Source organism: Diabrotica virgifera, chromosome 9 (genome assembly GCF_917563875.1).
Source record: "Diabrotica virgifera virgifera chromosome 9, PGI_DIABVI_V3a".
Lineage (NCBI taxonomy): Eukaryota > Metazoa > Arthropoda > Insecta > Coleoptera > Chrysomelidae > Diabrotica > Diabrotica virgifera.
In genome coordinates this window covers 35727135-35748966 of record NC_065451.1, presented here as the reverse complement: position 1 = coordinate 35748966, position 21832 = coordinate 35727135, and the positions used below count along the sequence as shown (strand labels likewise).

The window sequence follows — 21832 nt, the reverse complement described above, 5'->3', positions numbered from 1 at the left end:
TAACATAAGTAGCAATGCATTGAGTGAAAAAATGAAAAAGAAAATGTCTCTAGAACAAAAACTGGAAAAATATTTGGAAAAAGAAGAGCCGATCATGGCAGACCTACAGAGAATTACAAGAAAGAAGCGCCAGCTACAATTTTCAATACACCAGGTTAACAAAAAAATTACTAGTATTAACAAAATGACGCAGTATGTATATAATTGTAATATTTAACAATAAAAACACTATTCAAACTTTTTTTGTATTTCCTTTCCTTCTTTCCTATATTAATATTTACTATTTTATTCTCAAATAAAATAGTAAATTACATTAGATTTCAAAGTTAAATTGCTTTTGTTAGCAAAGCCTCGTTGACACTGATCACACCTCATCTTGACAAAGTATTGAATACAACTAAATACTGCTGTAATAATCTTTTATTTATAATAATGATTGCAGTGATAATATATCCTGTCATTTCTTGTTATTGATAAGCTTTCCGGTCTTAATTAACAGTTTTTCTTATTTTATCTTATACTAGCGATATATTTATTTTCAGACTTCCTTTTATCTAACGGTGTTTCTTATTTTAGGCTTCCACCTTATCAACGGCTATTTCTGATTTAACTCGTTTAGGTTTTATCATACTATTATTCTTTTTGAATCTTTGGTAATCTTGAAATACAACTCTCCACTTATCCATTTTACACTTGACTGAAAATTGTATATCCTATACCCTATCCTTTCTGAATGTTATTATCGTTGATCCTTGTTCCTCCGTCCGTGTGTTGTTATCAGTGATCTATCCTGTAGCTAGGCGGAGGATGGGAATTTTCCTAAGTGGGTGGAGGATGGGTCTTTCGGTCTTACAGACCAAGCGGAGGATGGGACTTTCGGGCAGGTCTTACAGACCGGTCTAAAAGAGTCATCCTCCGCCTAGGTCTGTAAGACCGGACCGGAAGTCCGATCTTCCGCCTATTTATACAGGGTGTTTCATTAATAATTGTCCATATAGTAACTGGAGAAACCTTAGCTCAAAATACGAAGATTTAACCTAAAACACTTAAATAAATATGGTTCCTTACTGAGTTACAGGGTGTTTTATCTAAAAAATTAATAACTATTTTTGCTCAGCATTTTAAAACTCTTCGACGTATCCTTTTCATACTTGGCAGGAAGTATGGGTACTGTACAAACTACTAAATTATGTTAAACAAACGTTTCTTGATATCACCAGAGGCGTACGCCGGGGGAAAGTGAATGATTGGCCCTTTCCAAATTCTACGCCACTGGCGGAATTGCTATTTTAGTTTATTTTTTGGATTCTACAAAACTTTCTATGAAAATAATATACTCTTCATTCGTAACGATAAAGTCAATAGTTTTCGAGATCTTTGAAGTTAAAAATGAAACGATACGGTTATTTTGATTAATGTATTGTGTCGCTTCATTTTCAATTTAAAAAATATCTCGAAAACTATTCATTGTATCGTTACGAATGAAGAGAATATTATTTACATAAAAAGTATTGGAAAATCAAAAAATTACACTAAAATAGCAATTTCGTCAGTGGCGTAGAATTTGGGAAGGGTCAACCAGCTACTATCCCCTGTCGTAGGCCTCTGGTAGTAGCTAGAAACGTATATTTATCTTAATTTAGTACGGTGTACAGTACCTTTATTTTCTGCCAAGTATGATCAGGATAAGCCAAAAAGTTTTCAAGTACTGGGTACAAATAATTTTTAAATTTTAATTATATGAATCATATCATAAATTAATCAAAATAACTGTGCCGTTTCATATTTAACTTCAAATATCTCGAAAACTAATGACTTTATCGTTACCAATGAAGAGTATATTATTCACGTAGAAAGTATTGGAGCATCTAAAAATGGCACTAAAATAATTATTCCTCCAGTGGCGTAGAATTTGAGAAGGGTCAACCATTCACTATCCCCGTCGTACGCCTCTGGTAGTAGCTAGAAATGTTTGTCTATCATAATTTAGTAGGATGTATAGTAGTCGCACTTTTTACCAAGTATGAAAGGGATACGTCGTATAGTTTTAAAATGGTGAGCAAAAATAGTTTTTAAATTTTTAGATAAAACACCCTGTAACTTAGTAAGGAACCACATTTTATTTAAGTGTTTTAGGTTAAATCTTCGTATTTTGTGCTAAGGATTCTCCAGTTACTATATGGACAATTATTAATGAAACACCCTGTACATACTTCGGTGTCATTGTAGAGTGCTTTTAATTCGATATTGGTTCTGACACTATAGGTACTAGTTTGTGTTAATGTCGTGGTGGGGTCCGAAAATGTTTCTAAGTATTTTTCGTTCAGAACGTCTGAGCTTTTCTTCGTTTGTTTTGGTCATGGTCTTGTAAGATTTTTTGATTTTATATGCTTATCCATTGCGAACAGACAGCGATTTGCCGATTGGATTTAGTCTTTAATTTCTTCAGTAACATCGTTGTCAGCTGTGATTACGGCCTTGATATACTTAAAACGTTGTATTCTTTCGAAATTGAAGGTGTTGACTGTCACATTTTGTCTTATTCTGTCTCTTCGTGTCGTTCTATTTATACACATATATTAATCTTCAGCCCTACTTCACTTGTTGCTCCTTCCACCATGTTGAAAATGTCTTTTATGGGTAGGATAGAGTCTCCAACGAGATCAATGTCATCTGCGTATGCTAGCAATAGCTTGGGACCTTGAACCGATAGCAATTCTGTTTTTAGTTCGGTCGACCTCATGGCTTTCTCTAATACAAGATTAAAAAGTAGTGGAGATAGCGCATCACAGTGTTTAAGTCCACTGTTGATTTCAAAGCTGCCAGACAGTTTAATATTTACACGTACTTTAAATATTCGATCCTCCATACAGACTTTGGTCATCCGAATGAGATTCTTTGGTATTGAGAAAGAAGCCATGGCATTCCATACTTGGCTTCTTTCTACGCTATCATATGCCTGTCGAACGTCTATGAAGAGATTGTGTATGGGTCTGTTATACTCCCATCCCTTTTCTAGAAGCTGTCTCAGCGTGAATAATTGATCTATTGTTGATCTGTTTGCCCTAGAACCGGCTTGATATTCTCTCAAGACATTTTCAGCATAAGGGGTTAGTCTACTAAGAATGATGTTTGAGAGGACTTTATGCCCCGTGTTTAGGAGAGAAATTCCTCTATAATTCGCGCATTTTGTTTTGTCCCCTATTTTGTGGATGGGCACTATGATGTTTTGATCTATTGTTGATCTGTTTGCCCTAGAACCGGCTTCATACTCTCCCAAGACATTTTCAGCATAAGGGGTTAGTCTACTAAGAATGATGTTTGAGAGGACTTTATGCCCCGTGTTTAGGAGAGAAATTCCTCTATAATTCGCGCATTTTGTTTTGTCCCCTATTTTGTGGATGGGCACTATGATGTTTTGATCTATTGTTGATCTGTTTGCCCTAGAACCGGCTTGATACTCTCCCAAGACATTTTCAGCATAAGGGGTTAGTCTACTAAGAATGATGTTTGAGAGGACTTTATGCCCCGTGTTTAGGAGAGAAATTCCTCTATAATTCGCGCATTTTGTTTTGTCCCCTATTTTGTGGATGGGCACTATGATGTTTTGATCTATTGTTGATCTGTTTGCCCTAGAACCGGCTTGATACTCTCCCAAGACATTTTCAGCATAAGGGGTTAGTCTACTAAGAATGATGTTTGAGAGGACTTTATGCCCCGTGTTTAGGAGAGAAATTCCTCTATAATTCGCGCATTTTGTTTTGTCCCCTATTTTGTGGATGGGCACTATGATGTTTTGATCTATTGTTGATCTGTTTGCCCTAGAACCGGCTTGATACTCTCCCAAGACATTTTCAGCATAAGGGGTTAGTCTACTAAGAATGATGTTTGAGAGGACTTTATGCCCCGTGTTTAGGAGAGAAATTCCTCTATAATTCGCGCATTTTGTTTAGTGCCCTTTTTTGTGGATGGGCACTATGATGTTTTCCTTCCATCTTGCTGGTATCCTTTTTTCTAACCATATCTGTGTTATTAATTGGTGGACTTGGCGATGAAGTGTTTCTCCACCATATTTCAGAAATTCTGCTGGTATCTCGTCCGTACCCGGCGCTTTGTGATTTTTCAGCTTATTTAAGGAATTTTGGGTTTCTTTAAAAGAGGGATTTTTGACCATGCACCTTTGTATCAGTATAGTAACTGAAAAAGATCTTCACGCGTTATTAGGCCTTTGCCACACCTAAATTGTGTATCATTAATGTATTTGTCCATTTTGTGATACATTCGGTTGTAGACGGCTTTTTAGTCCAGAGAAATAAGGATTTTCTCAGACACTGAAAGATCCACTTTTTTAGTTATTGTAGACCTATAGGAAGAAAACCTACCTATAGGTATCCTGCCTAGAGTTCGCGTCCGTTTTTTAATTATTAACAATTTAGTGCAAAAATCGCGATTTTTCCGATTTTTTGCACCCCATTAAAAAGCTAAATAGTTGACATAAAATTACAAAATTTGAATTTTAAAACACTGAAAAAATTTCAAAATACCGATTTTTGAATGTTAAAAGTCAATTTGTTGCTTCGCAAATCGCAAAATAAAAGAAAATCGATATAAAATGTATTAAAAAAGATAAAAAATTAATTAATATAATCAAAAATCCTAATGCCAAATTTTTGAATATTTGTAGTTTATAAACATTTAGAATAACTTTAAAACTATTGTGCGTAGGAACAATATTTTTATATATTCGAAAAGCTAGTATTTTAACACGAATTTTCAAATAAAAAAATTTACATTTTTAAAAATTTGTGTAAAATACCAACTTTTCGAATATGTAAAATGATTTTTTCTACAGACAATATTTTTAAAAGATAAAAAAGGGTTCAAGGCAGGTTTTGTTTATATTCGATTCAGAGTTGGACTACCATCTCCATATAGTAACTATTTCAGCATCCTTATGCATCATCAGTGAAGATTATGCAGTCACAACACTGAAGGGAATACAAACATTCTGCCTCTTTTAAAGCAAACCATCGCGATGCGATGAACCCGCCTTTTGAGACGCAATACAGCGACATCTCTCGTATTACGAGGAAAACAACGAAAAGCCCCAGATACAAAGTTTACTACCTTTTAAACAATTAGAATAATTGAAATAAAAATATAATAAACAATATTTTAAATCCAAGACTTTTCGTTAATAAACTGCTTTCTGGCTGCATCCCATATCTCCGTATTTTACAATATATAATCACATAGAGACGACGAAATAGGAGAAAGCAAATAGAGGACACTTAGGCCACGCATTTACCTTCTCTTCGTCTAGGAAAAGGACCGAAAGACAGTTTCTAAATACTCACAAATTGAGTAAAAATGAAAAAGATAAAAAAGGGTTCAAGGCAGGTTTTGTTTATATTCGATTCAGAGTTGGACTACCATCTCCATATAGTAACTATTTCAGCATCCTTATGCATCATCAGTGAAGATTATGCAGTCACAACTCTGAAGGGAATACAAACATTCTGCTTCTTTTAAAGCAAACCATCGCGATGCGATGAACCCGCCTTTTGAGACGCAATACAGCGACATCTCTCGTATTACGAGGAAAACAACGAAAAGCCCCAGATACAAAGTTTACTACCTTTTAAACAATTAAAATAATTGAAATAAAAATATAATAAACAATATTTTAAATCCAAGACTTTTCGTTAATAAACTGCTTTCTGGCTGCATCCCATATCTCCGGATTTTACAATATATAATCACATAGAGACGACGAAATAGGAGAAAGCAAATAGAGGACACTTAGGCCACGCATTTACCTTCTCTTCGTCTAGGAAAAGGACCGAAAGACAGTTTCTAAATACTCACAAATTGAGTAAAAATGAAAAAGATAAAAAAGGGTTCAAGGCAGGTTTTGTTTATATTCGATTCAGAGTTGGACTACCATCTCCATATAGTAACTATTTCAGCATCCTTATGCATCATCAGTGAAGATTATGCAGTCACAACTCTGAAGGGAATACAAACATTCTGCTTCTTTTAAAGCAAACCATCGCGATGCGATGAACCCGCCTTTTGAGACGCAATACAGCGACATCTCTCGTATTACGAGGAAAACAACGAAAAGCCCCAGATACAAAGTTTACTACCTTTTAAACAATTAAAATAATTGAAATAAAAATATAATAAACAATATTTTAAATCCAAGACTTTTCGTTAATAAACTGCTTTCTGGCTGCATCCCATATCTCCGGATTTTACAATATATAATCACATAGAGACGACGAAATAGGAGAAAGCAAATAGAGGACACTTAGGCCACGCATTTACCTTCTCTTCGTCTAGGAAAAGGACCGAAAGACAGTTTCTAAATACTCACAAATTGAGTAAAAATGAAAAAGATAAAAAAGGGTTCAAGGCAGGTTTTGTTTATATTCGATTCAGAGTTGGACTACCATCTCCATATAGTAACTATTTCAGCATCCTTATGCATCATCAGTGAAGATTATGCAGTCACAACTCTGAAGGGAATACAAACATTCTGCTTCTTTTAAAGCAAACCATCGCGATGCGATGAACCCGCCTTTTGAGACGCAATACAGCGACATCTCTCGTATTACGAGGAAAACGAAAAGCCCTAGATACAAAGTTTACTACCTTTTAAACAATTAGAATAATTGAAATAAAAATATATGGAGATATGGGATGCAGCCAGAAAGCAGTTTATCAACGAAAAGTCTTGGATTTAAAATATTGTTTATTATATTTTTATTTCAATTATTCTAATTGTTTAAAAGGTAGTAAACTTTGTATCTAGGGCTTTTCGTTTTCCTCGTAATACGAGAGATGTCGCTGTATTGCGTCTCAAAAGGCGGGTTCATCGCATCGCGATGGTTTGCTTTAAAAGAGGCAGAATGTTTGTATTCCCTTCGGAGTTGTGACTGCATAATCTTCACTGATGATGCATAAGGATGCTGAAATAGTTACTATATGGAGATGGTAGTCCAACTCTGAATCGAATATAAACAAAACCTGCCTTGAACCCTTTTTTATCTTTTTCATTTTTACTCAATTTGTGAGTATTTAGAAACTGTCTTTCGGTCCTTTTCCTAGACGAAGAGAAGGTAAATGCGTGGCCTAAGTGTCCTCTATTTGCTTTCTCCTATTTCGTCGTCTCTAGGTGATTATATATTGTAAAATCCGGAGATATGGGATGCAGCCAGAAAGCAGTTTATTAACGAAAAGTCTTGGATTTAAAATATTGTTTATTATATTTTTATTTCAATTATTCTAATTGTTTAAAAGGTACCTAGTAAACTTTGTATCTAGGGCTTTTCGTTTTCCTCGTAATACGAGAGATGTCGCTGTATTGCGTCTCAAAAGGCGGGTTCATCGCATCGCGATGGTTTGCTTTAAAAGAGGCAGAATGTTTGTATTCCCTTCAGAGTTGTGACTGCATAATCTTCACTGATGATGCATAAGGATGCTGAAATAGTTACTATATGGAGATGGTAGTCCAACTCTGAATCGAATATAAACAAAACCTGCCTTGAACCCTTTATCTTTTTCATTTTTACTCAATTTGTGAGTATTTAGAAACTGTCTTTCGGTCCTTTTCCTAGACGAAGAGAAGGTAAATGCGTGGCCTAAGTGTCCTCTATTTGCTTTCTCCTATTTCGTCGTCTCTATGTGATTATATATTGTAAAATCCGGAGATATGGGATGCAGCCAGAAAGCAGTTTATTAACGAAAAGTCTCGGATTTAAAATATTGTTTATTATATTTTTATTTCAATTATTCTAATTGTTTAAAAGGTAGTAAACTTTGTATCTAGGGCTTTTCGTTTCCCTCGTAATATTTTTAAAGTTATTCTAAATGTTATAAACTGCAAAATGTCAAAAATTTGGGATTTTTAACTACGTTAGATAATTTTTTATCTTTTTTTAGTACATTTTGGTAGTATCACTTTTCTACTTTCATTTGACATACGCAGAATTGCCCTATCTTCATTATTTTCTGTCTTGTTATTGCAAAATAAAGGTCTCTGGTGTAAACAAATAGAATAACTTTTAAACTAATTAATGGATCGGTCTCAAATTTTGAGTGTTTGTTAAGAACCCCAATACCCAACTTTGGGTGAATCACTTAAGTTCTAAAGTAGTTTTAGTAAAAGTTATTAACAAATAACGATTTTCACTTATGTTGCAGTTTGCGTAGCAACAAATTAACTTTTTAAATTCAAAAATTCGGCATTTTGAAGGGGTTTCAATGTTCTAAAAAATTAAATTTTGTAGTTCTATGTGAACTATTTAGCTTTTGAATGGGGTGCAAAAAATGGAAAAAATCGCTATTTTTGCACTAAATTGTTAATAATTAAAAAACGGACGCGAACTCAAGGCAGTAAACAGGTAGGTTTTCTTCCTATAGGTCTACAATACCTAAAAAATTAGTCAGCTACCTGGATCTTTGAGTGTCCCGAACATGGTCTATTTCTAGCTTATTTCCCTGGAGTATTTAGTAGTAACTTTAGCACATGGAACATCAAGCTAATGGTGCGGTAATTGCCGCATTCTCTTGCGTTATTCTTTTTGAGAAGACAGATAAAGATCGATGTTAATCAGTCTAGGGGTAATATGCCTAATATGAATTTGGTTTAAGAGTTTGTGATATCTCAACCTATTTCTTATGAAGTAAGTTCTTTCTGTTTCAGGTCCCCTCTTTCATAATCGAACAGTTCGTCGATGTATTCTGCCTGGCATTGTGCTTACTCATCAGTCTGCGTTATAGTAACCCCGGGTCTATCCAGAAGTTTACCAGAGAGATTTTGTTTTCTTAGTCCTACCATTTCCTTGTCTTTCATGTGTAGATTAAATATATCAAACCTTTTTTGAAGGTCCTCGCTCTCTTTGCATTCCTCTTCAAAGTATTTTTCTTTTGCCTGCTTTCTCATCTTCCTGGTCTCGTGGTTATGCTCCCTGTATTTATTATTGTTATCTTTGCTCTTACATTGTCTCCGTTGTTCCATCATATTGAGTATCTCGTCATTACTCCATTCCTCTTTTCTTCTTGTCTTACCTTACCTTACACCAAAAGTAAATCAACAACCCTCGTAATAATTGCAATGTAAATACATAACTGGTTTTAATAATATATCCAAACTTGTTTTATACACATTAGGACAGAGACCAACTAAACCATTTAAAGGACAATAGGTATAGGACAGGATATAAAATGAGCAGCATACGATAATGCATTTTCAAACATTTTTATTATGTCACAATATATCTGTTTTTTTATACTTTAAAATTAATAACAATTTTTCGAGTACTTAAAGTAACGCTCGGCTTTTTAATAAATATATGGAGAATAATACTTAATTTGTAAAATCACGGACGTATAGATCACATGAAAAATACATTCATATAAATAAATTGAAACAATAATCAGTTATTTCAAGACTCTATACTATAATCGAAAAAGAAAAAACAAAATGAGGCTATTAATAAAGAACACCATGGATATTTTTTTTCTATAACAGATAAACCGAAATAGGAATACACGTTAACATACTGTGCGCGCTTGGCAGGTTTCAAATTACGGCGCAGAGCGCTCAGTTTATTCAGTACCACTTTTCGCGACGTTGCCAAGTTTTGCGAATCTCAATTTTTAATACTAGTGATTTTGAATCTTGTACAACACGACCGAATTCATATGTACTTTGTATTTGAGATTTGAATGCGCACTATTGTTGACGTTCGGGTTTTCCACATTTTCTCAAATTTACTTTGGTACTGTGCAGGTATTTTACTTGCCGAGACGTTACCAAAATACAATTCAAAAAATTTGGAAAAACCGAACCTCAACACCACTGCGCATACAAGTGAATTTGGTCGTGCTGTAATTCTTCATTTAATCTAAAAAATTACATTTAAAAAGTACAGGAGCGTGTAACTACAATAACGAGTAATTTGATAAACAATCTAATAAAAAGAATAGTGGATTATAATACGATTTTTGGGTAGCATTTTCTGTGTGTAACAAGTACCAAACTAAATCGGGTGATTACCATGATGATAAGAATTTTGTCAACTACAAAAACTAGGTAGAAGAAAAATTGTTTAGTAATTTATCTCCCAACGATGTCATCGTAATAAACAATGCTCCCTATCATAATACTCAAGAGGATAAAGCACCAACCTTTTCAATAGTAAAGAGTAAAATGATATATATTGACTAAAAGCTAGAATCCCTTTTCCTGCTAACATGCTCAAGCCAGATCTGTATGCCATTATAAAATTACATACCCGAAATATGTTAGATTTGCTGTTCATTCCATATTACAAATAACGGCCATGATGTATTAAGGCTCCCTCCACATCATCCAGATTTAAACCCGATATAGCTTGTAGAGAACGTGAACTCAGAAATTGTCAAGAAACGTAAAACACGTATGTTCGACACATATTTAGACACGACAGGTATAACTTCCTTCAACTTATTATAGAAGGGAAAACAGAAAAAAGACGCGGCCCGGGTAGACGACAAATGACCTGGGTGCGCAACATAAAAAAATGAACAGGATTAGACTTTTCAAAGACTTTGCAGAACTTATCGCCAGCCTTCGCTAAGAAGACGGTCCCCTAAAGAAGAAGAAGAGCTTGTTTGGGCAGCACTAAAAAATTATGTTGGAACATGAAATGTAGATTTCACTTTTAATTCTCTTCAAAAATTGCCGGATGAGTGCTTGAAATATTTTCCGTCGAAGAGTGAAAAAAAATTGCTGGCAAAGTGAGGATGATTTCATTTCAAAGGAGCCATTAACTGATGCTAACGGAAAACATTTTACGATATAAATATTTTAAGAATATTCAAAGAAGACGGAAATTACAGACTGGTCAAAATAGCTTGGTTGGATTATAAACAATGATTATATTGTTATAAACAGTGATTCATAAAAAACATTTCAAAAGAATTCAGTCAATGTTTCGTCCTATTAAAGGTAAAACTCACTAAGTGCACTTTTTTGAGATTTTGACATTTTCATCGATTTGAACTCAATACGGTACTGCCCAGCCCTGGAGAAGTCACCTGAGGCTCTAACTCTTCTAATTGCCGAGATAATTTATGGTACAATTCACTAAGTGCATTATTGTGAATTTCGGTTTCAGGGTAAAATTCATTAAAACTTGGATCATTGACAGACTAAACGTGGTTCAATGAAGACCTAATCACATAAAAAATCTTTTAATGTAATGTAGTAGAGCATCGTGTTGCTGGAAGTAATCCATTGGCATCCAATTTAGGCCATATTCTTTTACAATCTTTACTATGTAGTTGGAACATACAACTTAACCAGTGTTTGGCATTGTGGCTATTTAGCAAGGACAGTGAGTTCACTGATGATGGACTGGTAAGTCCGAAAACGATCTGAACGTAATCCTTTTGGATTTTTAAATTTTTATTAAAATATACCAACTACACCAAGGAGTGTTTTACTTCAAGTTAAATTTTATTTAACCACTTAGATGGTATACAGCAAACCTTCGGGTATTATCCCGTTTTATTCATTAAAACTTATTATTGCACTTAGTGAATTTTTCCTTACAATCTGGAGTGCCGGATCGGTACTTAGTGATCTTTCAAACAATAAATTAGAAACTATAAAAATGGATGTTGATATTTCAACAATAATTTACTTCTGTTCCTATCGCATGTGATTTTTTATACCTAGAGGGAACTGTTTTGTAGAAATTTATTTAATTGTTTATTAACATTTTATTCATTATCATTCATTACCATTACCAGAGACTCAGCTTTAGTTCCGTGAGAGGTTAGATAATCTGTTTTAGGTTTAACATTTTGTAATATAATGCATTTTTGTTACTTATTTTGAATTTTGAATCATAACTTCAGTCATGATAGTTTATGGAGACAAATTCATTAACTTCTCAATATCCAATAATTGTGTTCATGGAAAAATTCATCAAGTATAAAGTGTAGTGAGTTTTATCTCTAATAGGATATCAATATCCAAAAATTGTGTTCATGGAAAAACTTATCAACTACAAAAATTGATCTAATATTGATTGTATCATAGTTCCTGTGACGAAACATGGCTTGAGATATTTGTTTTTATTTATTCTGTAAAGTTGCCTTAAAAAATTCCAATATTCAAGTCAGGTGAATTTAAAACACAATTTGTACCTTTAAATCGATTTTTTTCCACTTTCTGAAAAGTGTAGTTAGTGAGTTTTACCTCTAATAGGACGCTAGTAATCGTAGCAACTCTGTAATTTAAGCCTCAAATGAATTCTGCATCCCTCCTACGGTTCGCGCGCAGCTCACGTCTATTCCTATTTTGGTTGTAGTGTAAAGATTGCGATATGATATAGAAAAACAATGAAATTCGTAGGATGTTAAATTATCGCCTACCGATTTCCCGTAATGTATTAAAAGGTTGTAGAATTGAATTAAAATAATACAACGAGCCACACTCCAGTAAAGGAGCATTTCAACATATTAAAAAAGTATTTGGCTTTATATAAAAAGTAAAAACATTAATATTATAAAGAAAATATGTTACACTTTTTAAAATATAGATAATATAGATAAAATATAGATTAAATTAAATAAAGTACTAGCTGAAAAAATATTAATTAGCAAAATCAAGCAGCAGACAATCATATGTGCTGCAATATTTAAGCTTTCCTCTATAAAAAATATTTAGAAATAAAGAAAATACCTTATTCTTTAAAATAAGAACATTAAATAATATATCATCAATAAAAGCGACTTCAAATTTTAGATCAAAACGATATTATCGACATCAAAGGATTTTTTGTGACTTTGCTTAACAAAACATGTACTGGTTGATTAAAGTGAGATAACCTAAAAAAATAACCTGAGTTTTTTGGCAGCAATACCCCATAAAAATATTTTAAACAATTCTACTGGCATCGATGATCTAATTTTCAAATTAACCTTCCAGTAGTCGCGCACGGTCTCACAGTCCGCGTGACAGTTCAATGTCTGATTTTGGAGAAAGTGGGGAAGAAAGAAACTAAGAAAGGAAGGCACAGTACCTGCTCAACTATCTTACTATCAAAAATTGAAGAAAAAAATCTTCTGTGTAAAAGGTATATTTATTTGAAAACCCCAATAAAGGGTTACATTAAAAAACAGAACGTTTTCGCTCTAAAGAGAGATTCATCAGTGTTCTAAGCCCAAAATAAGTATAACCATAATTAGTGAAGACAAAGTAAACAATTTTAAAGGTTGACCAAGATAAAAATTAGGTTATACTCACAAGCTCTACGTGCTAAGCCACCAAAAATACATGGGTCAAAACCCTTAAAATGTCGACTAAAAGTCTTACATTGACGTGTTGTATACTAAATCCTGGAGATGGATGAAATTTAGAAAGATACCTCAAAGCATCATATGACTATTCCACGAGCATGTGGGTGATTGAGTCGATTTCTCTGTCTTCACAAAGAGAAAGGTGAAAACCAACTGATTACAGGTGACAGATGTGAAAGCGTTTCTGACTAATGACAGTAAGAGACAGACAGTGTAACATGAAGTTTTGTGAACTGATATGTAGTTAGGTACACTAGCCACTAGTTTTAAAAATTATTTGTAGTAAAATTCAATAATGACAACAAACATCGTGTGCTGGGATTACAAGTATTTCCTATTATTCTTGTTAGCTTAATAGGAAATACTTGTAATCCCAGCACACGATGTTTGTTGTTATTATTGAATTTTACTACAAATAATTTTTAAAACTAGTGGCTAGTGTACCTAACTACATATCAGTTCACAAAACTTCATGTTACACTGTCTGTCTTGTATTGTCATTAGTCAGAAACGCTTTCACACCTGTCACCTGTAATCAGTTGACTTTCACCTTTCTCTTTGTGAAGACAGAGAAATCGACTCAACCACCCACATGCTCGCGGAATAGTCATATGATGCCTTGAGGCATCTTTCTAAATTTCATCCATCGCCAGGAGACAGCATAGAAAACGCAACAGCAGTGACACACTAGTAGGCGGGAAAAGTTCGCGCACTATTACTGTGCAGATCGTCGGCCATTTTGTGCGTAGTACCAGACAATGTAGAAAATTGACAGTGTTGCCGATTTATACATAATTATCAGATTTACTTAACTTTTATGACATTCATATTTTTTAACATAATTTTATACGTATGCCTGTGGGAATTATGTCAATAATTGAGACATAACACAAAATATTGACGATGAATGGCGATTGTATTGTTAATCTTTTGCATAAATTCCAGAAATTATTCAAAAAGAATCTCTTACGGGTAATAAAGTTGGTGACATCGGCAACACTGATGAACCAGCACATCACATCACCACTGAGATGTATTACGCGAAAAATGGCGACCCTGTACTTTTCAACTTCAAAGGCGGCATCAGGGAGTGTCCTTGCTGGTTTCGTTTATTATGCTGTGGCCAGCATTTAATATACAACACGTCAATGTAAGACTTTTAGTCGACATTTTAAGGGTATTAACCCATATATTTTTGTTGGCTTAGTACGTAGAGCTTGTGAGTATAACCTAATTTTTTATCTTGGTCAACCTTTAAAATTTTTTACTTTGTCTTCACTAATTATAGTTATACTTATTTTAGGCTTAGAACACTGATGATGCTCTCTTTAGAGCGAAAACGTTCTGTTTTTAATGTAGCCCTTCACTGGGGGTTTCAAATAAATATACCTTTTACACAGAAGATTTCTTTCTTCAATTTTTGTAATTATTGGAGAAATTTTTTTTATGAGAAAATCAGCCAGCTAAAGAAAATTTTTTCTTTATGGATCTTACTATCGTTGTGCGTTAGTGTGACACAGTTTAAGTTTATATAAGAACCGTTAAAAAGTTAAACGGTCTGTGAGACCGGGATGACTACTCGTGTAGTATTTTTCTTTTTTTGACTTCAATTTATTGATAAAGATACTTATTATTGGATATAGTTGTTTTTACCTGATCTATTCATTTATAATGTATTACAGACATTAATAACTATGAAAAACAGCAGGTGAGGTTAAAAAAATTGATGGAAAAAGTGATGCAGCACGACCAGCTAATAGTAGTATAGTTGTCTTTATAAGCAGATGCACCCAGGAGTAATGTCAGTTTTCACAATTATTTTTTAACCATAATCCTCTAGACATTTCAATACAAAATTAGATTTTAATTTTCTTAACATTGACTTTTTAGGATAGAAATTTAAGTTCTGCGTTAGGAGTAATAAGGAGTTAGGAGCCTAAGGAAAGGCCTCAACTCAGCAAGAATATTTATTGCATCTGATAGTCAGGCTGCTTTGAAGGCTCTGAAGTCCACAACTTACGAGTAAAAAATAGCCTGGAATTGCAAACAATCCCTTAAACAACTGACAAGTCGCAACAAACTAACGTTGCTATGGGTGCCAGGGCATAAAGGAATTGTCGGAAATGAGATTGCCGATAGTCTCGCAAAGGAAGGAGCTTGTACTCCTTTCATCGGACCTGAACCATTTTGTGGCATACCAAAAAGCCGCATAATGGAAGAAGTTCGAAAATATGAAAAGGAACTCAGTGCAGCCTACTGGAAAAATGTTCCAGGCCAAAGACAGGCAAAAAGGTTATTACGACCCTCTGCCCGGTACGCCAAATTACTCTTAGAGCTTCAGAAATCTGATCTCAGAGTAATCACAGGAATTCTCACTGGACACTGCTCACTCAGATATCATCTCTGTAAAATGGGCATACTGGACAGTGGGACATGTAGATTCTGCGATGAGGCAGATGAGACGTCAGAACATATTATCTGCAATTGCAGAGTAATTGTTCGGCAACGCCATAAATATCTGGAACAGGTATTCCTTGATCCTGATCAGATTACAAACCTAGCTCCAAAACGGATAATGGACTTTCTTAGAAGCCTAGACCTTTTGGACTAAAATATAGATGTAGGGTATACACAAAAGATCTTATAGGTCGCAGTGTAGTAAGGTCAACTGGGCCAATCGACCCCTTTTGCAATCTACAATCTACAATCTAGGAGTAATAAGTAAAATGTTTCTTTTACTATGTGTGTATGATTAATCCTAAAAGCCCAACATGTTGTTCACCAAATGAAAAGTGAAAATATTTTTCCAAACACAATGTTAAATAAATAGCGGTCTCTTGGACCGGCACGAGTATCCATGTCCAAAAAATATACTACTGGAAGGTTAATTTAGTACAATAAAGAAGGTACTTAATACGATAACAATATATGTTGAAAATAATTTCCTTTCAAGAGAATATGATCCCATTGTGTCTAAAAATTAATAGCCTGTAAAATCTGTATATCTAAAAATCCCTACATTAAATATCAATAAAATAAATAAAGCTGATTTTGATGCCCCGTTAAAAATATTTAGAATAAATACATCCATAAAGAATTACCACAGCGCGATATATGTATAACAACTCAATGTAAACATTTCAAAATCAACGAATACACTTTCATCCTAAAGAATCTACAAATATTGTGAGAAATCACAATTTTGATACTTATTTTCTGTCATTTTTTTTACTTATTTCATAAACATGTGTAAATTCTTTACGAGAAGAATTTTAACTAAAATATTCCCTGAATATTTGGCCTGATCAACCATAGAGGTTGTCGGCTTGATTATGTTCCTCGACTGTCAGATACATGCCTTCTTCCTGATATGCTGAATCGTGCTTCGCCAAAATACGAAGTAGGGGACGTAATTTCAACCACCACTGCTCCTTGGGAATACGTTTGCTACAAAAGAAAAATGTTTCATTAATACAATATTATGCCAATTAAAATGTTATAGGGCGGTCAATGAGCGTATTTGGCTCCGAATTCCATCCTACTACATCGATTTACTTGATATTTTCACACTAAGTAGGGAATAGCTCAAGAGACAAAGTCTACCCTATATAATACGTCAATGAGTCAAAGTCTACCCTATATACTATGGCGCTTTTATTTTCGGGGCGGTTCCCACCCCTTCAAAGAGGGTGGAAAATTTTTTGCTCAAAATAACCACGGAAGTGGCTAGAGAACCTAATTCTAAGCAAAACTGTTCTATATTTTTTTTTGAAAACTCTATACTTTTTGAGTTATTCGCGGTTGAAAATTGGCCATTTTCATTGAAAAATGACACCTTTTCGGACGGTATTTTGCGAATACCTTAAAAACTATGCATCTAACGACAAAAACTATAAAAACCATATAACAAAAAAAAAGAGAATCGTTCCTTCATAAACCTTTTAGTTACAATACCAACGGAGATATGGTAGGTGAAAAGAGTTTGTTTTTTTGGTGCATGTTCAAATCGGTGTATTTAGCTTGAAATAACAGAGAAACGGTCGATTTTATGTATATAATGCTTCCAATACCTTTTGTAGCGCATGAAAAGACATTTAAAATGAGCAATATTAAATGTCGATTACATTCAAACTAAGTGAGATATGCTGTTAAAAATCGATGACTAATGTATTTTAAGAAAAAATGATAAGTACATTTTAACCCCTGATCGGCCCCTGGGCGAGAAGAGTGTAATCCTTGTGTCAAATCCTTGCACTCTCTTTTACAAAATTTGTATCTGGCTGTGTGGGTTTTACCTTAAAGCAAAAAAACCCCTCATCCATCAGAATTTAAATGCATCGTTTTCCTTCTACAAAACCTTTTATTGTAGTGTTATTTCTATGTTCAAAAAGTTGGACGGGTTTAAAATGAATGGTTTTTGAAAAAAAAATAAAATCAAATTATAGAGCGGATTTTTAAATTTTCTTAAAAATCTTCCTTTTTTCTCCATGTAACTCGAAAATAATAAGAGATACGAAAAAAGATACCATACAAAAATGTAGGGTTTTTTTGGATAAAAATTTTGTTTTTGTTTTTCATTACTGTATATCTTATGATTTTCACGTTAAATGGAGAAAAATGAAGATTTTTAATAAAAATTTAAAAATGCGCTCTATAATTTGATCTTATTTTTTCCAAAAACCATTCATTCTAAACTCGTCCAACTTTTTTAACACAGAAATAACACTATAATAAAAGGTAAGGAAAATGATGCATTTAAATTCTGGTATGAGCGGTGAAATATACTTCTCATTTTTTCTTAAAATACATTAGTTATCAATTTTTTTTGCAGTCATCTCGCTTAGTTTGAATGTAATCGACATTTAATATTGCTCATTTTAAAGATCTTTTCAAGCACTACAAAAGGCATTGGTAGCATTTTACACCTATGTAAGATCGAAAGTTTCTGTTATTTCAATTTGAATACACCGATTTGCGCATGTACCAAGAAAAAACAAACTCTTTTCAACTACTATATCTCTTTTTGTATTGTAACTAGAAGATGAAGGAATTATTCTCTTTGCTTTTTTATAAGCTACAAATAGTCATTTACGAAACAGTTCGTAAAGTATGCTTTTTGCGAACGCACGCGATATTTAGAGCACGAGCGACAACGGAGCGAGTGCTATACATCGCGTAAGTTCGCAAAAAGTACTTCACGCACAGTTTCATACAATATTTTATCTACTCTACGATAAACAAATAAAAAAACTGTAACTCTTCGTCACTGGAATCCATTTCTATTCTACAATTTTTAGAACTTTGACATTTAAAAATTATAACTTCTTTCAAACCACAAAACTGTCAAAACTTTTGTTGTAATTTATTGCTCAAATGTCGTCACCATTACAACGCGAGTTAAGGATATTTGATTATAACGAGAGAGATAGCTATCCAGTGCATGTCTATTCTTAATTCAGATATACTTTTCAGTTTACCCCACCTTTGCAGTGTACGTCAACTTAACAAGAAAAGTTAGGTTATGTAGAGATGTTAGTGGTGGAAATAAATACACAGCATATTGTTTTATTTTATTTATTATTGTTTTGTTAATTCTTCTTATTTTTGATTAAAGTTCTGTGTTAAAGGTTTTGACTGAATTTTTATGTTTTATAATGTTAATCAAAATTAATTGATAAACCCATGATATAAATTCAGATTAAAACAAAACATAAGTAATTTTTGGCACGGCTAGCTTTGATCTTAATAATTGTGGATCGCTCGTTATGAAAGTGTGCGAAAAAGTAAACCCCATTTAAAATACATTGTTACTTTACGCACACTTTAAATCCTTCACGCACTGCTATCTATAATGACAGTTTTCACAAACTAAAAACTTATACATAATATGAGATAGAGTAGATAAAATGTTTTATATAGTTTTTTTCGTTAGATGCATAGTTTTTAAGGTATTCGCGGAAAACCCGTCCAAAAAGGGTTTTTTAATGAAAACGTCCAATTTTCAACCACGAATAACTCAAAAAGTATTGAGTTTTCAAAAAAAAATTATAGAACAGTTTTTGCTTAGAATTAGGTTCTCCAGCTACTTCCGTGGTTATTTTAACCAAAAAATTTTCCACCCCCTTGAAGGGATGCGATATCGACCATTGACCAACTATTTACCGTTAAACAAATACTAGCCAAAGCATGGGAATATGACATGGACGTTTACAATCTCTTTGTAGATTTTAAACAAGCCTATGATTCAATAGATAGAACAATTCTACCTAATATATTGGAAGAATTTGGCATACCATCAAAATTAATACGACTAGTGCAAATGACAATGACAGAAACAGAAGCACAAGTATTATATTCAAGGACAGATCACTGATGCGTTTACGATAACGCAAGGACTGAAACAAGGCGACGGACTGGCTCCAACGCTTTTTAATCTTGTTCTTGAATATGTAATTAGACGGTTGACGGTAAGCGGAAATAACATACTTACAAACAAATCTACCCAATTAGCAGCATACGCGGATGATATAAACATAATGAGCAGAACAATGAATGCAGCGGAAGAAACCTACGTCGAGTTGAAACAGAGTGCAGAAGCAGTAGGGCTAGCAATAAACACAAATAAAACAAAACTACTCATACAAACCAGATCAAATAGATCGGCGCAACAACACTTTATTGACGATATAGAACATGTGAATAGATTCACGTACTTAGGAATGGATCTGGTTGCAAGCAATGAAGAAGAACCGGAAATAAATAGAAGGCTTGTGCTGGCAAATAAAACCTATTTCGCGATGGGCCACATATTCAAATCGCGAGACGTACACCGGAAAACAAAACTCCGGGTATATAAAACAATAATCAGGCCCATAGTAAGTTATGGCTGCGAAACATGGGTGGTGACACAGAAATCTGCCAATGCATTAGATGTGTTTGAAAGAAAAGTATTACGTAGGATACTGGGCCCAATAAGTGAAAATAACAACTGGCGAATTAGGTATAATAGAGAAATATACGAGCAATATAGCGAACCAACTCTAGCACAATACACTAAACTGCAAAGATTACGGTGGGCAGGGCACGTGGTCCGCATGCATGAGAATAGAATCCCCAGAAAATTGCTGAATGCAAGAATGCAGGGAAGAAGACCTGTTGGAAGACCTAAAAAGAGATCGGAAGACGAAGTCGATGAGGATGCCAGGAACTTCCTGGGAACGCGTTCATGGAAAAGAACAGCGGTAAATCGAAATGATTGGAGAAGCTTATTGAAGGAGGCCAAGGCTCGATTTGGGCTGTAGTGCCATTGGATGGATGGATGAAGGGATGGGAACCGCCCCCAAGATAAAAGCGCCATAGTATATAGGGTAGACTTTGACTCATTGACTGGCGTATTAATCGAATTATTAATACAAACAAAGCAAGTAGAGTTATCTATCGCTCTACTTCAGACATCAATTTTTGGTGAGGTTTTCAAAAATCCACAAGGAAAATTTCTCTACATACTCACAAAAAAATTATTGAAAAATCCTTTATGAAAGGATTATACCGGGTGGTGAATCGTAAAACGGGCCATAGGAAACTCAATGTAAAATTCTAAACTGTTGAATTCCTGCTTCCCTAATTATTTTACATCAAAAATCATGAGAAAATATTTGTAGAGGATTGAAATCTGTATTAAAAACAAAAGTTAAAATTGTTCTACGATTTAAACACATTCCAAAATTTTGAAAAATGTAATACATTTTCCACAGTAATTATGTGTGTAAAAGTTAGGCCACATGTTACTATTTAACTATCAGTGCGTATTAACTTTATTGTTATTTAAATACTAAATAATAAAATAAAAATAACGGCAGTTTAAATATGGTTAATATAATAACTTCATCGTGACCGAACGCAACCGTTAACACATTATTGAACTGTGTGTGGCCTAACTTTGGCGTGATACCCTGATAAATGAATTAATTTTTACAAAATGTTGGAATATGTTTAATTCGCAGAACAATTTTAACAAATGTTTTCAAAACCTATTTCAATCCTATACAAAAAGTTTCTCATGTCTTTTGATGTAAAATAATTAGGGAAGCAGGAATTCAACAGTTTATAATTTTACATTGAGTTTCCTATGGCCCGTTTTCCAATTCACCACCCGGTATATATTTATTAAAAAACCTTCAAAGGGCTACATCTAAATAACAGAACGTTTTCGATCTACATAGATCATCATCAGTGCTGATTCAGGCTAATCACATGCTGAGCCCCCAAAAATACATGGGTAAAAACCGTTGAATTTAAAAAAAAATTGTTAAGAGTAACATCATTATTAATAACTCCAAGTGACGGATAAAATTCTTATGAATATGGCGTTTGGCATCATATGACTATCCAACAGGCACGTGGGTTGCTTATTTGAAGTATAATATTTCCTTACATTATGAACGGTGGATGGCAACTGATTATACACGGTAGC

General features: G+C 33.8%; 2 protein-coding genes across 8 annotated transcripts in view; one reads left to right on the top strand and one right to left on the bottom strand.

Moving 5' to 3' along the window:
- The window catches only part of LOC114330263 (pyruvate dehydrogenase phosphatase regulatory subunit, mitochondrial), a 294720-nt gene that overhangs the window by 149437 nt on the left and 123451 nt on the right, over nucleotides 1-21832 (top strand). The gene's annotated exons all lie outside the window — the stretch shown is intronic.
- LOC114330264 (ATP-dependent 6-phosphofructokinase) overlaps nucleotides 9250-21832 on the bottom strand; it is a 129062-nt gene continuing 116479 nt past the window's right edge. For all 7 annotated transcript variants that reach the window (XM_050662020.1, XM_050662023.1, XM_050662024.1 and 4 more), the window contains one exon: nucleotides 9250-16806. In XM_050662020.1, coding sequence (XP_050517977.1) covers nucleotides 16665-16806 — 142 coding nt within the window. In that variant the 3' untranslated portion in view covers nucleotides 9250-16664. The remainder of the gene's footprint in view (nucleotides 16807-21832) is intronic.